Consider the following 18187-nt stretch of genomic DNA (forward strand, 5'->3'; position numbering starts at 1 on the left):
GCAGCAGCAGCAGCAGCAGCAGGAGGCCCCGGGCAAGGTGGACGCCCACGCCGCCACCCTGGTGATGAAGCTGCAGCTCTTCATCCAGGAGGTCAACAACGCCGTGGAAGGTGGGGTGGGCTTTGCTTGGCCTGGGGATGTGTCGGGCTGAGGTCTGTGTGTCCTGGTGCCTGGATCTTCCTGAGGTGCACAGGAGGTGATGACAGGGAGACCCGAGGCGATCCGGGCCTGGCTTTGGCAGAGACAGAAGGATCCTTACACCGATCTGGGGCCCCGGGATTATCCAGCAGCACATCTGTGCTAAGCGCTGACAAACAGCAGCCCCTGCCAGGGCTGGGTTAGATGGGATAATAGGGAAAATTTCTTCCCCATAAGGTTTGTCCAGTCCTGGCACAGGCTGTGAGGGCAGTTGTGGAGTCACCATCCCTGGAGGGATTTAAAAGCCTCCTGTAGGTTGGTACCTGGGGACACGGGTTAGTGGTGGCCTTGGCAGTGCTGGGGGAACAGCACTGAACTGTTGGGAGCAGTTGGACTCTGGTCTCAGAGGGCTTTGTGATTCCATGGTGAAGTACCTATTTAAACTTTAAAGGTACAGCTGAAGTTTTGTTGTTTGCTGTTTTGCTGTGTTGTGTTGTTTTTTTTTCAAGTATTGAAGATTAAATAAGATTACTGAAAGACTCCCCCATTCCTCCAAGGGCTCTCAGGCTCCTCACTGACTCCTCAGTGTTTCTGCAGAAACGAGCCATCAGGCTCTCCAGAACATGCCCAGAGTCCTCCGGGAGCTGGAAGTCTTGAAGCAGGAGGCAACATTTCTGAAGGAGCAGATGATCCTTGTTAAAGAAGATATAAAGAAGTTTGAAGAAGACACAGCTCAGTCGATGCAGGTCAGTTCTTATAGGTTAGATATTAGAAAAAGATTCTTCCCCCAGAGGGTGGCTGGGCACTGAACAGGCTCCCCAGGGCAGTGGGCACAGCACCAAGGCTGCCAGAGTTCAAAAAACGTTTGGATGATCCTCTGGGGCACAGGGGGTGACTCTTGGGGATGGTCCTGTGCAGGGCTAAGGGTTGGACTCGATGGTCCTTGTGGGTCCCTTCCAACTTGGCATATTCTATGATTCTTAGTGTTTATCTGCAGCTTGTGAAATTTAAAATTTGTGGAAAGGTGGATGTGACCCAGACCTGTGCAGTCTGCATGTCCTGAGGAACAGCTGCTCAGGTGTCAGTTCAGAGCTGCTGGTCCCTGGCTGGGGACACTGCTTTCTGCCTGGGGTGCAGAGCATCTTCAGGCAAAGTGGATACTAAAAGTACAAGACCAGAATTCAAACTAACCTAAACTAACCTTTCGTTGTTTGACTTTGAAAGTTATTTTACACCTCTTGCATCTCAAGTTCTTTCTGCCCATTCCTTCTTCTTTGTAACGTCATAATCTTTTCATACCATTTTTTTTTAAGTCCAAGACAAAAATAACTCTGCTGAAATAAGTATCCATGGCAGTCACCTCTTTTTTCAGTGGGCAACATAGTGTTGTTTTTTCATCAGGTCTTGGTAGAGATTGACCAAGTGAAGTCTAGAATGCAGTTGGCTGCCGAGTCGCTTCAGGAAGCAGACAAATGGAGCACGTTAAGTGCAGACATTGAAGAGACTCTTAAAACACAGGTAAACACTGAATTATTCTGTTTACTCTTTGTGCCTTCAGCTTTCCAGTGAACTGCATTTAAAAGTCGGCTTTTGCAGTGACTCTCAAACATGTTGCTGTTTGAAATGTCGTTCTGGAGCTGGTGCTGGTGCTGTGTGAGGTCCCCCTTGGTAACAGGTGCCTTTGCTGCTGGCAGGACGTGTCCCTGATCTCGGCCAAGCTGACGAGCATGCAGAGCAGCCTGGCCATGCTGGTGGACACGCCGGATTACTCGGAGAAGTGTGTGCACCTGGAGGCCCTGAAGAACAGGCTGGAGGCCATGGCCAGCCCCCAGATTGTGGCAGCTTTCAACTCCCAGTCTGTAGGTCAGTAACACTTGGTGTCATTTACTGTCAACATAGAGTTTATTGTCTTTGAGACGGTGTTTGGGTGGGGAGTTGGTGTCCTGAAGGCTCCTGGTGCTGGGTCAGGAGCTTTCCTGCTGGAGCAGATGCCCTGGAATGTTTTGTGCTCTGCAGCAGCCTGAGATGGAGGTGCTGAGGCAGGGCTGCCCTGCTCTTGTAGTTTAGTTATGTCAAGGATGCTCTCCAGGTAGGAAGTGCTTCTCAGGTAAGCAGAAGGCCCCCTCTTCAAGCCCTGGTTTTGTGTTACCCTGGTGCTGCTGGGCATTTCTGTTACAGCTGGGTGGTGTAATCAGGAGGGAAGTTTGTTTGGAAACGTTCTGACTCCTTGCTGCCTTATAAAAGTGGCTTTATAAACTCTGCTTAGGAAACTAGTCTTTTTGGACTGTTCTTTATGCTCTTCCTTCCCTCTGCTCCTGTCAGCACTTCTGAAAAGTACTTTTTCTGGTTGTTGACTCTCAGCTGTGTGCACCTCGAGGTCCCAGGGGGATCTGGGGCTGTGGGGTACAAACCACACTATTTAGGAACCTGTGTTTCCAAGCTCTGTGCAGGAGCTCACTGTGCCCTGGGTCAGTCTAAGGCACAGGGGGCAGTTTGAAGGCAGGTGAAAGCAAACCTGAAGCCTTTGTCAGGAATGCTCCAGGTTTGTAAGTAGTGCCTTGTTTCTGGAAAACAAATTTTCCTTCTAGGAAATGCTCTGTCTTTATCTGACTTTAATACCAGGTACATGTGCTGGTTAAGAAATTAATTTTAAAAAGTTAAATTAATTGCTCTTGTCTGCTGCCTGTTCTTGATTGAGGGTGGGCTTTAGGCAGTTTCTCTCCTGTTTGAGAAGATAAGCAAACAGGAGGTGAAATGTATCTTTCTGTGTAGGTCTTTGTACATGCTCCCTTAGGAGAAGAATTCTTGCTCAGACTGATGTCTCTCCCTCAGCTTTGGGGCTGATCCTCACTGCCTGTTGTTTTCTTTGGTTTAGATCAGGCAAAAACGTTTGTTAAAGTTTTCACGGAGATCGACCGGATGCCGCAGCTTCTTGCTTATTATTATAAATGTCACAAGGTGAGTGTTTTGGTAGTATTTTAACATTTTAGGAATAAAAATTGCAATGCTTGCCGGGCTTTGACTGCAGAGGGAGCTGCTGCCCCACGGATCTCACCTTTGCTGTGGCAGGGAGGTGGCACCTCTTCCTTTTGGAGTTCTCTTCTCTGGCTCTGAACAGCTTTAGTTACTCCCCGTGTTTCAGGAGTAATTCTCTGTTCAGGTCCTTGTGTCTCTTTCTGCAGCAGACACAAGATATGTGTGTTCTGCTTGATTTCTCTGTGCCACATGGGTTTGCTTTGCTTTCTGTGGATGTGGCTATGTCAGCAGTAACTTCATTACTGCAACTTGCCATCTGCTGACTTCTGTAAACTCTTTTCAGGTAAGATTAAAAGTTGGAATTCCAGACAGTTCTGTAGCCATAACATGAGCCTCAAATTTCTCACATGACTGTGACTTTTGAGGATTAAGTTCAAGGCTGGGGCTTGCCAAGTATTTCAACTATTATGTGGGACTATCAGTTACAATCTCATTTTATGAGTAAAATACCAATGTTAATTAAATCTTTGAATCACTAAGAAACCTCAAGCTTCATGCTGGAAGTCTTTTCCTTCTGTGGTGCTGAATTATGTGTTACACTGAAATCTGGAGAGAGGAGAGGAGCCAGGGTGGGCCTCACGTTTTGGCAGAAGGGCTGTGCCTGGGGAGTGCTGGATTTGGAATTCTCCTCTCAGATGGTTCTTGTTCCCTGGCAGGTGCAGCTGGTGGCCGTGTGGCAGGAGCTTTGCCAGAGTGAGCTGAGCTTGCACCGGCAGCTGACGGAGCTGTACGACACCCTGCTGGGGACCTGGCACTGCCAGCTCCAGTGGGCAGCACAGGTGCAGTGACAGGTCAATGCTGGGCAGGGGTGGGAGAGCACAGGGCTGAGCACACCCTGAATTCTCACAGAGCTCCAGAGAGCTGATGGCTGCTCACTCTGAGTGACACCCTGAGCCTTATCAGTGCACAGAGGGACAGCCCTCTCTCTGTTCCTCGTGCAGCCCTTGCAGGCAGGGTCTGAGCTCTGCTGTCCCACCAGCAGCAGGGTTGCTGTGTTATTGCCATTAAAGCTGCTCTATCGCTTTCATCTCTATCTTAAGTTAAACCCAATTTGTTGGTGTTGCAAATGTGTTCTGTTGCAAGACATTTGAAATGCCTGAGTTGCTTTATCAGTTGGCCTGGGGGAAGCCCTCAAGGTTGTGTTGGACTGATACATGTCACTCTCTGTGAGATATCTGATGGCTTCTGCTGTCACCACTTGGAGTCTCTGCTCTTGTTTTTCCTGACAAGAATAATGTGGGATCAAAAAAAGTTACTGTCCTTTAGTGAAATGAAGAAATAAGTTCATATTGCTGAGCCTGTGAGAGTTTTTCATCCATGAAGGGTAAGAGATTCTTATCTCGGTGTCACGAAGCCGGTGTCAGTGCGAGGCCTGTGCTGCAGAGGAGCTCAGTGTTCCCTTGAAATGTATTTTTTCTGCTTAATGATTCGATGTGACTTACAGGTCAGATGTCAGGTTACATTTTAGCAGATACTTTTTGAACTGGGGATTGTGAGAAATGGCATGTGGGGGCAGAGTTTGTGTCACTCAGTCTCCTGTTTTTGCTTCTGCTTTCTGAAAAACTCTTGGTGATCCCAGCTTTCAAAGCAAATGAGCAGAACAGCTGATGAAAAACTCATAATAAAGGGCTGTAACACATTTTATGCCAGTGAAGTGGCTGATTCTCAGCTGATTACAGGCTTTCTAGCCTTTCCAATACTGACTTCTGCCTCTTTGACCAGTAATTTGGCTCATGATGCAGTACTATTTCTTCATATATTACTGATACATGTTTGTTCCCAACACACCTGTGTAAACTGAGTGCTCTGTTTCAAATACCTTTCTCTGCCAGGTGGTTTTTGAATCACTGTAGTGCCTGTGTTCTGCTGAATTCAGTTTTTGACCTGTGCCTGTTTTCTAGTTTCTTGGTGGCTGTACTCAAAGCACAATGGTACACAGGTATTGTCCTGGTCTTTTGTCATCAGTCTGTCCTGTGTGCTATGTCAGTGGGGCTCTTGTAGCCTTAGCAGACCTCTTTAGGGTTTTTCCCCCCTGGGAGGTTTCTCAGGTTGGGAAGCTGCTGCTCCCTCTGCTGTGTGTTCCTCTGGGGTAATGTGCTTTCACCAGTAGCTTTTCTGCTGCCACAGGTTTTCAAGAATCCCCATGACATTGTGACCGTGCTGTTGATCCAAACTCTGGGAGCACTGGTGCCTTCCATCCCTGTGTGCCTCAGCAGTGCCATGGAGAGGACAGGCCAGGACACCAAGCTGAGCCAGCTGCTGGAGCTGCACGAGGCCACCGTCCACTTCGCCAGGGGGCTGGAGGTGGCCATGCTGCCAAACCTGAGTAAGGCTCTGGCTCTGAATTCTGTCAGTCTGTTCTGTCAACCCCTTTGTGAAGTCCCATTGTGGGATTTTGTTTAGTTTTAGGTGGAGGGAGGGATTATCTCTGCTGCAGCACTGCCCAGCTGGGCGGCAGTTCCACCTTTGTGTGTGTGTGTGTGTGTGTCTGACACTGAAGCTGTTGACACAACACTGAGTTTCCTGAAGCAGCCCTGTCCTGGCTGGCTCTGCAGGGTAAATAGTATTTAGCACTTATCCTTTTATGAGCTTTGCTGTTTCTTATGTCTCACAGATGAGGAAATGTCTGCAGGGAGGCAGCGAGACCCATTGTAAGAGATCACAGAGCAGAAAGTTGAGGAGTTTCCTGGAATTGTCACACCTCACTAAACAAGAGAAAACTTGCTTGAAGGCTGCATCCATTGGGTGCTTGTATTTGATTTTGTAGGCTTTTTGTTGGTAGTTTATTCCCAGCAGCATCCTCGGTGTTTGATTCCAGGGCTGCCCTGGGTTCTCCTCTCCCTGGGATGTTTGTCATCTCATTTTGGTCCTGACTTGCTGAGTAATTCCCACAAACCACACAGCAGTGAGGTGCTGTGTTTGCACAGGTTTATGCCTGACTTGACCTGTTGGATATTTATAGTCCTTTATGAATGTGGTGGGGCCTCTTCAAAGGCTGGCTATGGGAAAATCCAAAATTAAAGCTAATGGAGCATTCCTAATGCTGTGGTTCCTGTGTTTGGTTCCTCATAACATTGTCTTGAGCTGTTTAAACCCAGATTCTTACTAGATCCTGTAAATTATGATTGCTGGGCAATGTCAGGGAGTGTAACTGGTACTGTGTTTGTTGTCTGTGTGGTTTGTACTCATCAGCCATTTTCTAGCTCAATTTGTGGGTCACCATAGAAATTATTAAAAAGGGTCTGGAAAAATGATGCCAGATTCTATAAGATGATGGAATAGGAAGACAAGTTGCTGAACTGCTATCTGACTGTGTTTAAAAAATAAAAGCCTAAAGCCTTTATTTCCATCTCTTTTGCTCTGGGGTAAGATGTTTGGGAAGAGAAATATCTCAAGAATGGATGGGCCAGGTGACTCAGCTGAGCAGAGTCAAACCAGTTCCTGTGTGTGTATATGAGGGGAGAATTCAGCTGTGATTCACAGGCTAATTCAGGTTGGAAGGGAACCTGGGAGATGCTCTTGCCCAATCCCCTGCTCCGAGCAGGATCTGCTGTGAGGTCAGATCATGGGATATTGTCAGTCTGGTCTTGAAAATATCCAAGCACGGAGACAGCCCTGGCTTTGGACAGCCTACTCCATTACCTTCCTGTCCTTAGGGTGTAAAAGTCTTCTCTGATATCCAGGATTCAAAGGAATTGTGATTTGCTGCTGGTTTGAATTGGGCAGAGCTTCATGAGAACAGCTGGTGTCCAGTTCTGGTGTAGAAATGATCCTTCAGCCCTGGTTTGTGTTTGAGTTTGCAGCCCCCTGCTCAAGCATGGTACTGAGATGCTGAGTTTGTGGTTGCTGAACACTGCAGCAACAGTGCTGAGTGAGTTGGATCAGTGTCAGTTATTTAAGTGTGAATCAGGCTTTCTGTTAAATGAGGATCACCCTGTTTGATGCTGTGAGAGTAGTGTGTCTCACTTCTCCAATGGTTTCAATTCTTCTGCTGTAGGTTGGAATGTGTGATAGATTTCTGTCACCCAGACTGTTCTGGAGCAGTGAGTGATGATTTTCTTGAGGCACTCGTTGAGGTAGAGCATCTTGGGTTTAGGAAGCAGATAGAGATAATAACCTTGTTTTTTAAAAAGTAAAAAAGCAATCTGTGTAGTTGAGATTGAAGCTGTTGGGCAGCATTCCAAGCCTGTGCAGGCAGAATGCTCTGATGGAAGAACTGCTGCAGGTAGCTTGAAACCAGTTTTTTAGTGGCACATTCATCTCTTTGTAGACTGAACTTTGTCTGGTTCTTTGTAGAGGAGCAGAACCTGGTGAAAGTGATGGAGCTGGTGGAAGCTGTGTATGGTCCATACAAGCCCTACCAACTTGAGTATGGAGACTTGGAAGAAGAGAATCTCCTCATCCAGATCAGTGCAGTGCCCTTGGTAATGTACCAGCCTTTGCTCAGCTGCAGAGGGAGAGGCTGAAGCTTCCACTGAATACAGGGGTCTTTGTCATGGTTACTGCTCTCTTTCCTCCTCTCATTTTTGGAAATATTTCCTCTTTGCAGTGTATTTTTTACTGCTGAGTAGATTTGTTTAAGAAATAAAGATAATTTCAGCAGCACTGTCAGGTTCAGCTCCTTTCCTCTCCTGCAGCAGTTACAGGCCCTGTAACTGGGGAAAGCCTTTACCAGGATAACACTCAACCAAGAGCCTACTTTGGGTTTGACTGAATTTATTAAGAATAGGGCCTGGAGAAGGGAAGTCCTTTCTGTAGAAGATTCTGTTGTTGGCAGAACTGTTTTCTCTTGAGGGCCTGGTTTGGCAGCCCAGCTGCTGTGACAGTCCCTGTGCAGGGGGGTGGAAGCACAGCAGGGTTCTGCTTTAGGGGTTTCACGAGATTGGAGGGTAGCAGAGAACGCTGTGTTACACAAGGGGTCTTCTCTAATGCCTGCAAGAAGGGTCAGGCTCAGCTTTGTTGTTGTTGTTGTTGTTGTTTAGGAGCATTGGGAAGTGATTGACTGTGTCCAGGAGCTGAACCACTCAGTCAACAAACTCTTCATTCTGGCCTCTGGAGCCATCGACAACTGCATCAAGCTCACGGATGGCCTGGGAGTGTGTGGGCTCCTGAAGGCCCTCAAGGCTCTGTTTGCAAAGTAAGGTGCTTTTAGGTACTGCTGCTTTTATCCTGAGGGAGTAGTGAGGGTGCAGTTTGTGGCCCAGGACTTTGTAGTTTGTGGAAGATGGCTGAGAGCAGAAGGTGTCTCTCACTGTACTGTGAACCATCGATATCCTTCTTGCTCCATTCAGGCAGGGGCTGTTTCCTAGGGGAAAATGGAAGCTTTTAATGACTAAATTAAAGACTTCTCAGCTGTCTTCTATTCTGGTTGGGCTGAGTTTTCATTTTTAATAAATACTTCTGGAGGAGAAAATGTTTCCCAAAACAGAATAAGATGAAGACAAAATAGGGTGATGAAAGTAGATCTCAGTAGATTTCTCTGGGGAAATAGGTCCAGAGGTTGGGCTCAATGATCTTGGAGGTCTTTTCCAACCTTAATGAATCTGTGGTTCTCTGAATACACACTCAATGGGCCAAGTGACCTCACATTCAGGATCTGCCTGTGAGATATCCGGGCAGGGAGGTTCACTGTAAGTTCTTGTCCTTAAGTATCACTTTCATATTCCCATACTGATTAACTCCTTATTCCTTCAGAATACTGAAAGGGTTGCTCACAAGGTATGAGTTGGGTATTACTGCCCTGTGGGAGGGGGGAAGAGGAAAGCACAGGTCTCTGATCTCACCTTCTTTATAGGCAATTACAGAGCAATGTGCATGCCTCCAGCTCGTGGGCACTATTAAAAAAGAAAATGGGGGTGTGTGGAAAACAAAATGTTCTCTTTTTTATCCGTGTTCTCATCTGGGGAGTAGCTGAGAAAACAAATTCATGAGATTGTTGTCACCATGTTCCTGGAGTAAGGGCCAAGTGATGTTGGAGTAGCAAGAGCCTCATAAACTTTTCCTGGTCTTTCCTAGGAGATATGGTCAGTGTAATGGTAACAGAAATATCTTACTCTCTTCTCCTCACAGGAGAGGAGAGCTGGTAATCCACATGTAGCAAATTGAGGCAGCCTCAGTATCTGTAGCTCCATTGTCCTCTGGTGTAGGCTCAAGGGGGCTGTGGCTGATCAGTTCTTCACATCCACCTGTTTGCACTGGAACCACGCTGTCCCTTTTTACTCCTTTTAATATTTCTGTTCTTACATGGCCCTTGTAGAGGACTGGCTGAGCAAATCACAGAACATGCCATTGTGCTGCTCTCCAACCAGTTCTCTTATGCTGGTGCTTCTCTCTGCTCCATTTCTCACACAGGTACACGTCTGACTTCACAAACACACTGCAGTCTATACGAAAGAAATGTAAACTGGATGATGTCCTGTCAGATTCCCTGTTCCAGGAGGACTGGACTGCATTCCAGAACTCTGTCCGGTAAAGGGGGTTTTGCTTTTGCCTGGCTCAGAGCTGGGTTTTGTACCAAAGCTGGAAGGGAATTGCTTGGGGTGGGTTTACACCCGAGTCCTCAGTGCAGACCCAGGGCTGGGCTCCCTGTGCTGCAGTGCTGCTGGGAGCACCAGTGCCAGTGATGGGGTTCAGGTTGCTCCTGGCACAGGGAGGGCTGTGGGGCTGCCCACCCTGCCTGGAGCAAGGCTGCATCTCATACCACTTGTGATATCAACAGCTCTTAGAATTTTTCCCAGTGACACTGAGCTGACCTTTGCCACGATGACAAGAAGTGGCACGTGGGTGAGGTTATTGAGTAAAAAAATTCAGTGTGTTTTCAAATGGGTGCAGAGTTAATCACCAGATTGACTCTTGGCAGATGTGTGGGCTGTGGTTTGGTTTTTGCATTTCACAATTACTTGATCTCTGTCTGAGATGGGTACTCTGGGGGAGTCTGGAATTATCTGCCTCCAGTCTCATGTCTTTTTGTCTTGTTCTTTCCCAGGGTAATTACCACTTGTGGTGAACTCCTTCATCAGTGTGGAGACTTTGAGCAGCAGCTGGCCAACAGGTGAGCACTGCTGACCTTAATTCATGAGCCGTCAACATAGAAAACAAGTTAAAGAAAACAAACCCCAGGGTGCTTTGGTTGCGTAGACCACGGAGGGAAAACAGCCACTGATTCCCCCACTGCCCCTCCCCATCCTTCATCATGTCAGAGATGGGGCACAGACTGTTCCACTCAGTCGTGTGCCCTGAGACAGTCCCAAAAATCCCTTTCCTTGGACACCTGGCTGGCCACCAACGGGCCAGATTGGGGTCAGGAAGGAATTTTCCAGCAGATCAAATTGGCAACATTTGCACTCTTGTGACACGGGGCGTGAATCATGTGCTGAAATGAGTCTAGGTGTGCCTTAACTGATGGATTGATTCCCTGTAACCTGAGCAGTGTCAGGCACAGGCAGCACGTAGATCTTTTGTTACTGCTTGTTGTGAGCAGTGCTCAGCCTGTTGTGCCTCGAAATGCTCGATGTGACTGGAGTGCCCAGCTCTGCCCAGCACAGCCTGCAGTGCCAGGGGCTGGGCCTGGCCCCCCTGCCCAGCTCTGCTGAGAGCACGAGCCTCTCTCTTCTGTCTCCGTATTTTTGCAGGTTTTGAGCTGCACAGCAGACATGAGGGTTGGCTGTAATTGGTGTCTCCACCAGTGAATACTCTCCCTTGCAGGCACACAAAGGCAGTGCTGGTCCTTGGGCCAGCGTGAGGACTGGAACACTGAGTTCAGAGGATTCTGCTGGTGACTTTTGTGTACTTGTTTTCAGGATTTTATCAGCTGCTGGGAAGTATCTCTCGGACTCCTACAGCCCTTGTAGTTTTTCTGGCTTTCAGGACACCAGTTCTGCAGAAAAGAAGAGCTCTGTGAAGAATCCCTGGCAGGAATACAATTATCTGATGAAGGAGAATCCATCTGAGTATGCCAGTCTTATGGAAACGCTTTACACTCTGAAGGTAGCTCTGGTGCCTCTATCACAACATGCTCTTGGGCCCACATTTGGTAGATGAGACCTGGATTCCCCCTCCAGCCTAATGACTTTTCATCCTGGACTGCAGCCTTTCCATGGGCTGCATTCCAAGTCTTCCACAGAGACACTGATCCGTGGAGAGATGAAGTGTCCAAGCCCAGGAAGTCTGGACTTGTTCCATCTCTCCTCAGATCGGGGCTGTGTTTTGTGAACATGCCCTTATCAGCTCAGGTGACAGAGATTTTATCACAGTGAGCATTGGGAAGGTTGTGTTGGAGCCATCTCAAATTCTGGAGCCCACACAGCAGCTTCCTGAGGCTTTCTCTGCCACTGCCATGTCCAGTGTGAAACAATTCTGCAGGATCGTTCATGCACGGGTCTGTGAACAGGGTAGAATGACTCCAGTTATCTTCTCATGGATCTAAGTTATGTTTGCCATCGTTGGTCACATGAAGTAATGAATTCAAGGTTATGAGTCTTTTATTTCCTATAAATGTTTTGATTTCTTCTGCGCTTGATTTACTTGCAACTTCTGCAGTTGTGCCTTCAGTGTTACATGTTGTGTAAACCTTGGCTGAACAGTCCAGTTCCACAGTTCGTGTAGAACCCACTGAATGCTGATTCTTTACCTTACAGTTCAGGGAGCAGTGGCAGTTTGTGTCTTGAATAACTGCTTGGGATAGGTCATTCCAAGGGAAACAGGCTGTGCCATCTCAGAGGAGAGCTCTGCTGCATTAGGATGGCCTCATAAAACCTCTGTAAGAGTGTTAACACAGCTCCTCTGTGGTCACTTTAACGACTTCTGTGTGTAAATGTTTTTGTGTCTCTGTGTCAGGAGAAAGGTACCAGCAACCACAACCTGCTGGCATCGTCCCGGGCCGCCCTGAGCCGCCTGAACCAGCTGGCACATCAGCTGGCCTTCGACTCCGTGTTCCTGCGCATCAAACAGCAGCTGCTGCTGGTGCCCAAGATGGAGGTGAGCAAGGGGGGCTGAACAGGATTTACCTGGGGGATCCCCTGGGTCAGTGCTGCTTTCCTTGCTCCTGTTCAGAACAGTTCCCTCTGGTGTCACATTTCTCCCACAAGCTGCAGGCGGTGGAACAGTTTCCCTCCCCTCGCCCACAGCCTTTGCAGCTCACAGATGTTTGCAGGCTCTGGTGTTTGTTTGAGGTGTTGCTTTTCTAACTGTGTGAGGGTGTGTTTCCCACAGGGAGCTGGGTGGGAAGGGTGGCTGTTTTGGGCCTGAGGGATGACACAGGAAACAGTTTTCTCACCACCTGTGTTCTTCTTTCCAGAATTCCTTGGGCAATCACAGTTCATGTTGCTGGGTGACCCCTTCCTAAAATACTGACAGGATTCATGCTCCAGGAAATCATTGATTCATCCTGTGTTTTCTGCCTTACAGGGCTGGAGTTCTGGTGGCATTGGTGAGACTCTGACAGAGGACCTGCCAAACTTCAGCCTGACCCCTCTGGAATATATCAGCAATGTAAGAGAACCGAACTGACTTTCTGCTCTAGAAAACAAATTGCCAGGAATGCTCCGGAGAGTAAAGATTTGCTTGGACTTGCAGTTCTCTGTGTAGGTCTTTCTTACCATGAGTGATTCAGTGACTGCTTGTCTGACCTTGTGAAAAACTATTTCTTGTACCAAGTGTAATGATGCGCAGGAGCCAATTTCTGGGTGAGTGAGTGGCTGTCAGGCTCAGCTCTGCTCTCAGGTGTGCCTTACTGCAGGTGACTTCTTTTCTCTAGTAAAGGACCTGCCTTACATTTGTTCAGTGACTCAGCTCTTGGTGCTTTTATTCTAGATTGGGCAATACATTATGTCTCTTCCTCTGCACCTTGAGCCATTTGTCACTCAAGAGGATTCTGCTTTGGAGCTGGCACTACATGCTGGAAAACTGCCATACCCCCCAGAGCAAGGTAAGGTGAGACCACAGGCTTGGAGTGTCTGGGGAAAGCTTTCCCATACTGACATTACACAGGTGTGATGTGTGGTTTGTAAACTGCTCCTGGAAGAGGATCCTGCCAAATGTGCCAGGCAGTGCCCTGATCCCAGCTGATCATCCGTGTGCCCTTTGGAAGTGACTTACCTGGAGAGCAATCAAGGGAGGGGAAGTGTTTTGGGTCTCGAGCTCACTATCAATGCTGTACAGTACAGGGAGGATACAGAACTGCTTTGATTGCTCCAAAATCAGCTGATAAACTCTGAGTACCTTGATGTCCTGTGGAAAGAACAGTTCGGGTGTTACTCACCAGCTGTGATTCTGTTTTGTACAAACCCAGCAAAGGGGGAGGGTGAGTGCTGGCACTAACAGGGTTGTCTGCAGGAGAAGGGGGAGGGTGTGTGCTGGCACTAACAGGAGTTGTCTGTGCAGGGGATGAGCTGCCCGAGCTGGATAACATGGCTGATTATTGGCTGGGCTCCATCGCCAGGGCCACCATGCAGACGTACTGCGAGGTCATCCTGCAGATCCCACAGCTCACCCCACACTCCACCAAGCAGCTGGGCACGGACATCGGTGAGCACAGCCCTGCTGGGGCACACACAAGCTGCTCATGGCCCTGCTGGGGTCACACACAGGCTGCTCATGGCCCTGCTGGGGCACACACAGGCTGCTCATGGCCCTGCTGGGGCACACACAGGCTGCTCATGGCCCTGCTGGGGCACACAGACTGCTCATGGCCCTGCCAGGGTCACACACAGGCTGCTCATGGCCCTGCTGGGGCACACAGGGGCTGCTCATGGCCCTGCTGGGGCACACATGGGCTGCTCATGGCCCTGCTGGGGTCACACACGGGCTGCTCTGGCATCACGCTGGGCTGGAGGGCACTGCCCCGAGGGTTTCTGCTCTGACCATGAGCACATTGATCCCCGGCACAGGGAGGGGTCACAGCTCCTCTCTTGCAGTGTTTTATGTCGCATCTCTCTTCAAGGGAAGGGGGATTTTGCCCTGGGTACTCCTGCTGCTTCACTGACTTGTCTGTCTGACTGTGGAAGTCCACGTCCTTCTTGCAGGCCAGCCTGGGCAAGGAAGATCTGTAGAGGATCTTTTGCAGTGTGGCCCTGGTCTTCCCCTTCTCAGAGTGCCATGTTCTGCCAGTATGTGCCAGAAGGGGGTACACAGCACGTGCCAAGTCTGCTGTGGGTGCTCTGCTGGATTGCAGAGGAGGCAGCTGATTGATTTCTTCCATCCACTTGATAGCTGAAGTAGGGAAGATCAGCTAAAGGCCTTGTAAAAGTAATTATGGAGCACTTGAGCAGCATCCTTTTTTACAAACCCTGTAGGATCAGCTCTCCTGCCATGACTGGCACTGCCCTGCTGCTCTGAGGGTGCTGTGGGCTAAAGTTACTTTGAACCTCTAGAGGTTTTCAGCAGCAAAATGGGAGAGAGTTGGCACAGGCTCATCTCTGCCGCCTTCTGTGCCACACAGAGTGAGTGAGGAAGGGCTGGCAGAGGGTGCTGGGGAGACATTTCTGCAGGATGTGGAGGAGATGGGCTTTTCTTATCCAAAGCTGCTGAAAGGGCCACCAAGGAACCACTACAGCTGTTGTAAATGCCAGTTAGTCTTTTCTCACTGTAAATAATGGATGCTGAGTTCCCCCTGGCCAAGCCCAAAAGTGAGGATACAGCCAGTATCTGCTCCTCAGCTCTCCAGAAGGTGTGCTTGGACAGCAGTGAACTCAGCCTGAATCTCTTTTTTTTTTTTATTATTCTGGCATTGCTTCAAAACAAGCCAGTGGATGAGAGGCTGGCTGCTCAGCATTCCCCCTGCCATCCTCAGTTCCCCAGCTGCCTGTAAATCAGTGAGCTGGAACTGCCTGCTGCCTCCACAGACACTCACTCAGCAGAGCTGCCCAGCCTCAGTGCCAGCTCTTTGCCTTTGGCAGTGGGGCTCTGATCCTCTTCCCGTGCCCAGGTGACTGAGCACCTCGAGGGTGTTGTGTGCAGGTACTGAAACCCAGCAGAACGTGTCTCAGTGCCCTGCACAGCACAGGCAGTGTCTGAACTGGTGCACAGGAGCCAGAAATACACCCAGGCAGTGCCATGAGACTGCAGCCAGTGCTGCTGCCTGCAGGTGTGAGCTCTGTGACAGGATTCCCAGTGTCATGGACAACAAGGATATGTTTCATTTCACAGTGTCTGTTACCTGTTAAATACACGTTTTTCCCTAACCTTGCAGATTACCTGATCAACGTGATGGATGCCCTGGGGCTGCAGCCCTCGAGGACCCTGCAGCACATCGTGACCCTGCTGAAGGCCAGGCCAGAGGAGTTCCGCCAGGCTGCCAAGAGCCTGCCCCGGCGCCTGGCCAGCACCATCGCTGCCATCAGGGGCCTGGAGGGGTAGCTGTGCCCACCATTGCTGCCATCAGGGGCCTGGAGGGGTAACTGTGCCCTCCATCTCTGCCATCAGGGGCCTGGAGGGGTAACTGTGCCCTCCCTCCTGCCAGCCCCTGCTCCAGGCCTCACCTCTTCACACTGGTTTTCATTTCTGAAAGGACAGTGAAAATACCCCTGGAGACCAGGGGAGTTTATTTGAGACAGCTTTTGATAAATGTCTTTGTCTAGGAAAAGCTTGTTCCATTTTTCTGTCTTTAGAAATGAGGAAAGGTGTCCTACAGCCAAATTTACCAGAAACTCTCTGGATGGCTCTTAGTAGGCCGAGCAGTGCTGGAAGTGTTCTGCTGTGTGCTGGAGAGTTCATGCTTCATGGTGGCTTTTTCAGAGAATTCAAGCTGTTCTATCTGAAATGATGGGGTAGGTGCAGCACAGAGAGGCTGCCTGGGAGCTCCTCTGCCTGCAGGCAGTGGCCATTGCTCAGGCCTGTTGTTATTGCAAAGCCAGGAAGAGTCTCTTCAGTTGGTGGACGAGGCTTGATCAAGCTTGACCCTGAGAATAAAACCAGCTTTGCAGGTTGTTCTTGGTGCAAGAATTCTACTGAAAGGCATGAAGTTTGTAAGGAATTTAAGGAAAGCGGGGCTTTCTTGTAGAATTTATTAACATTTCTTATATAGATGTGTATAAAACATCTCATCTAGCCTCAGTGTGCTCTCTTAGGAGACAAATGAATACAGAGAGGTCCCAAAATTGGAATGCCTGCACTGTTGCTGCAGCAGGAAACCCCTTTGCTGAGCTGGGCTCAGCTCTGCCGTGGGTCCAGCTGGAACAGAGCTGGAGCTGAGCACCTGAGCCACTTCCCACTTTTATGAGTTGTCAGACGCCTCCATAAACCAGCAGTGACTGGAATGGTGAGCTGTCCCTGTCCTGCAGAGAACATTCTGTTCCATTTACCCTTGATTTGAGGAGGGTGAATCTCGCCGGCCGTGCCTCTCCCACCCCTCCCCTGCCCCATCACTGCCAGGGAGGGTTTCTAGGGCTGTTCCTTGCCTGCTGCTGTTGCCTCTCGTGGGGCAGGTGGCCCAGGGCAGGCACCTGGCTGGGGATGGAGGTGTGAGGAGCTGAAGGAACATCCTGGGACCTGCTTCCCATCCCAGGGTCCTGTTGTCTGTTGGTGAGAATGTGGGAGGAGATGCCCAGTTCTTGCTCTCAGCATTCCCCATGTTTTAAGTGAAGTGCTCTGCTGAGTTTTTGGAGGGAGTGTTGGTTTTGGTCAAGGATGACACTGTACACTGAGCACTGAATCGGGAGGGGAGGGTGTTGGCTCCTTGTTTCCCACTCAACTGCAAGGTGAGATCTGGTACCATCACGTTACAAGAGCTCTCCTTTGGCAAAGGAGGCTGTGCTGCAGGTTCGTGGTGGACAGGGAAACATCCCTTTAGGGAGACAGAAAGCTGGATTCCTCTGTCTTTACAGGTGTCCTCAGTGCCTCTCGTCTGCCCTGGCACTGCTCAGGTTGGTTTAGGTGCTCACTGAGCTCACACTGTACCTGGCTCAGGTGGCTCACACAGAGCAGTGTGTCTGGGGGCTGTTGGTCCTTCTCCCTGTGAGAACCAGCTGAGGAAGGAAGGGCTGGGGCAGTGTTTGGGTGTGTTAAGGAGGTGCTCCCTGACACTGGACCTAGTGAATTTTAAACACAGGATTCCCCCATGTGGGGCAGCACCAGCCGTGCTGGTGGCACCTCAGCTGTCAGATCGTCCCCCAGCTCCTCTGTCCTGGCCTTGGTGGGCATCAGCAACAGGACCCACCACTTCCCCTGCTGCCAGGGGAGGCTGGAGGGACCCTGGGCCCACTGTGCCCGGCAGCTCTGCCCCAGAGCCCCCCGTGCTCGGGGAGCTCCCCGTGCAGAGGGATCAGGGACCCCCCTGGCTGCAGCCACCCCACGCTGGGCGCCGTGCCCAGAACATCGTGTGCCCGGGCGCGTGATTGAACCACACGATCCTGTTTCCTCTTGAGCTTTTGCTAAAGTACTCCAGCAAGGCAGGTCCTGGTGGGTCGTGATGGGCTCCTGGGAAAGCCGGAGGCTGGGACTGGCCAGGGGCTGGGTGAGCTTGCTGCCCCACTCAGCCCAGCCCACGGGGACCACCAAAGCTCCCAGTGCCCTCACCTTGGGGCAAGCACAGTATGTTCCCCTCCTTGCAAGCTGCTGCCATGAGCCTCTTGCCAGGGCTGGACTGCCCCTGCTGCCAGCAGGGAAGCTAAAGGCAACTTTTAAATTGTTTTATTATTGGAAAGGTGGTACTGTGAAACAGGCTGGCACTTCCTCCCCACCCCTGAATCTTTATGGAGTCTGTCCGTGGCACACACTGACAGCTGTTCCCACCTGCACCACGAGTGGTACAAACCCTGGGCAGCAACACAGTGGGACCCGTGCGGGCTCCAGCAGTGAGGGGATGGTTCAGCTTTCACTCTGTTTCCATTGTAGTTATTTGGGGATGGAAATACTGGGACCTCAGAGGCCAGAAGTAGCTTTGGTCCCATCCCAAGGGTGTGGCACAGCTGCAACAGACACTGTGCCGTGTCTCTACATCCAAGAGAGCTGGAGAGGGGGATGGAATGAGGTGGTCCTTAAGGTCCCTTCCAACCCAAACCCTTCTGTGGTTCTGTGA

General features: G+C 50.0%; 1 protein-coding gene across 1 annotated transcript in view; it reads left to right on the top strand.

Annotated features, from left to right (window-relative positions):
- The window catches only part of COG7 (component of oligomeric golgi complex 7), a 30815-nt gene extending 15061 nt beyond the window's left edge, over nt 1-15754 (top strand). Inside the window, exons 16-33 of the mRNA XM_027684058.1 lie at nt 5-110; nt 736-884; nt 1540-1656; nt 1833-2001; nt 3014-3096; nt 3831-3953; nt 5302-5500; nt 7471-7598; nt 8157-8311; nt 9526-9642; nt 10160-10225; nt 10974-11160; nt 12010-12150; nt 12580-12663; nt 12985-13099; nt 13555-13698; nt 15362-15528; nt 15611-15754. Coding sequence (XP_027539859.1) covers nt 5-110; nt 736-884; nt 1540-1656; nt 1833-2001; nt 3014-3096; nt 3831-3953; nt 5302-5500; nt 7471-7598; nt 8157-8311; nt 9526-9642; nt 10160-10225; nt 10974-11160; nt 12010-12150; nt 12580-12663; nt 12985-13099; nt 13555-13698; nt 15362-15528 — 2250 coding nt within the window. The 3' untranslated portion in view covers nt 15611-15754. The remainder of the gene's footprint in view (nt 1-4; nt 111-735; nt 885-1539; nt 1657-1832; nt 2002-3013; nt 3097-3830; nt 3954-5301; nt 5501-7470; nt 7599-8156; nt 8312-9525; nt 9643-10159; nt 10226-10973; nt 11161-12009; nt 12151-12579; nt 12664-12984; nt 13100-13554; nt 13699-15361; nt 15529-15610) is intronic.
- The last annotated feature ends 2433 nt before the right edge of the window (nt 15755-18187 follow it).

This window comes from Neopelma chrysocephalum, unplaced genomic scaffold, assembly GCF_003984885.1.
Source record: "Neopelma chrysocephalum unplaced genomic scaffold, ASM398488v2 Primary Assembly neopelma1_65b, whole genome shotgun sequence".
Taxonomy (NCBI): domain Eukaryota; kingdom Metazoa; phylum Chordata; class Aves; order Passeriformes; family Pipridae; genus Neopelma; species Neopelma chrysocephalum.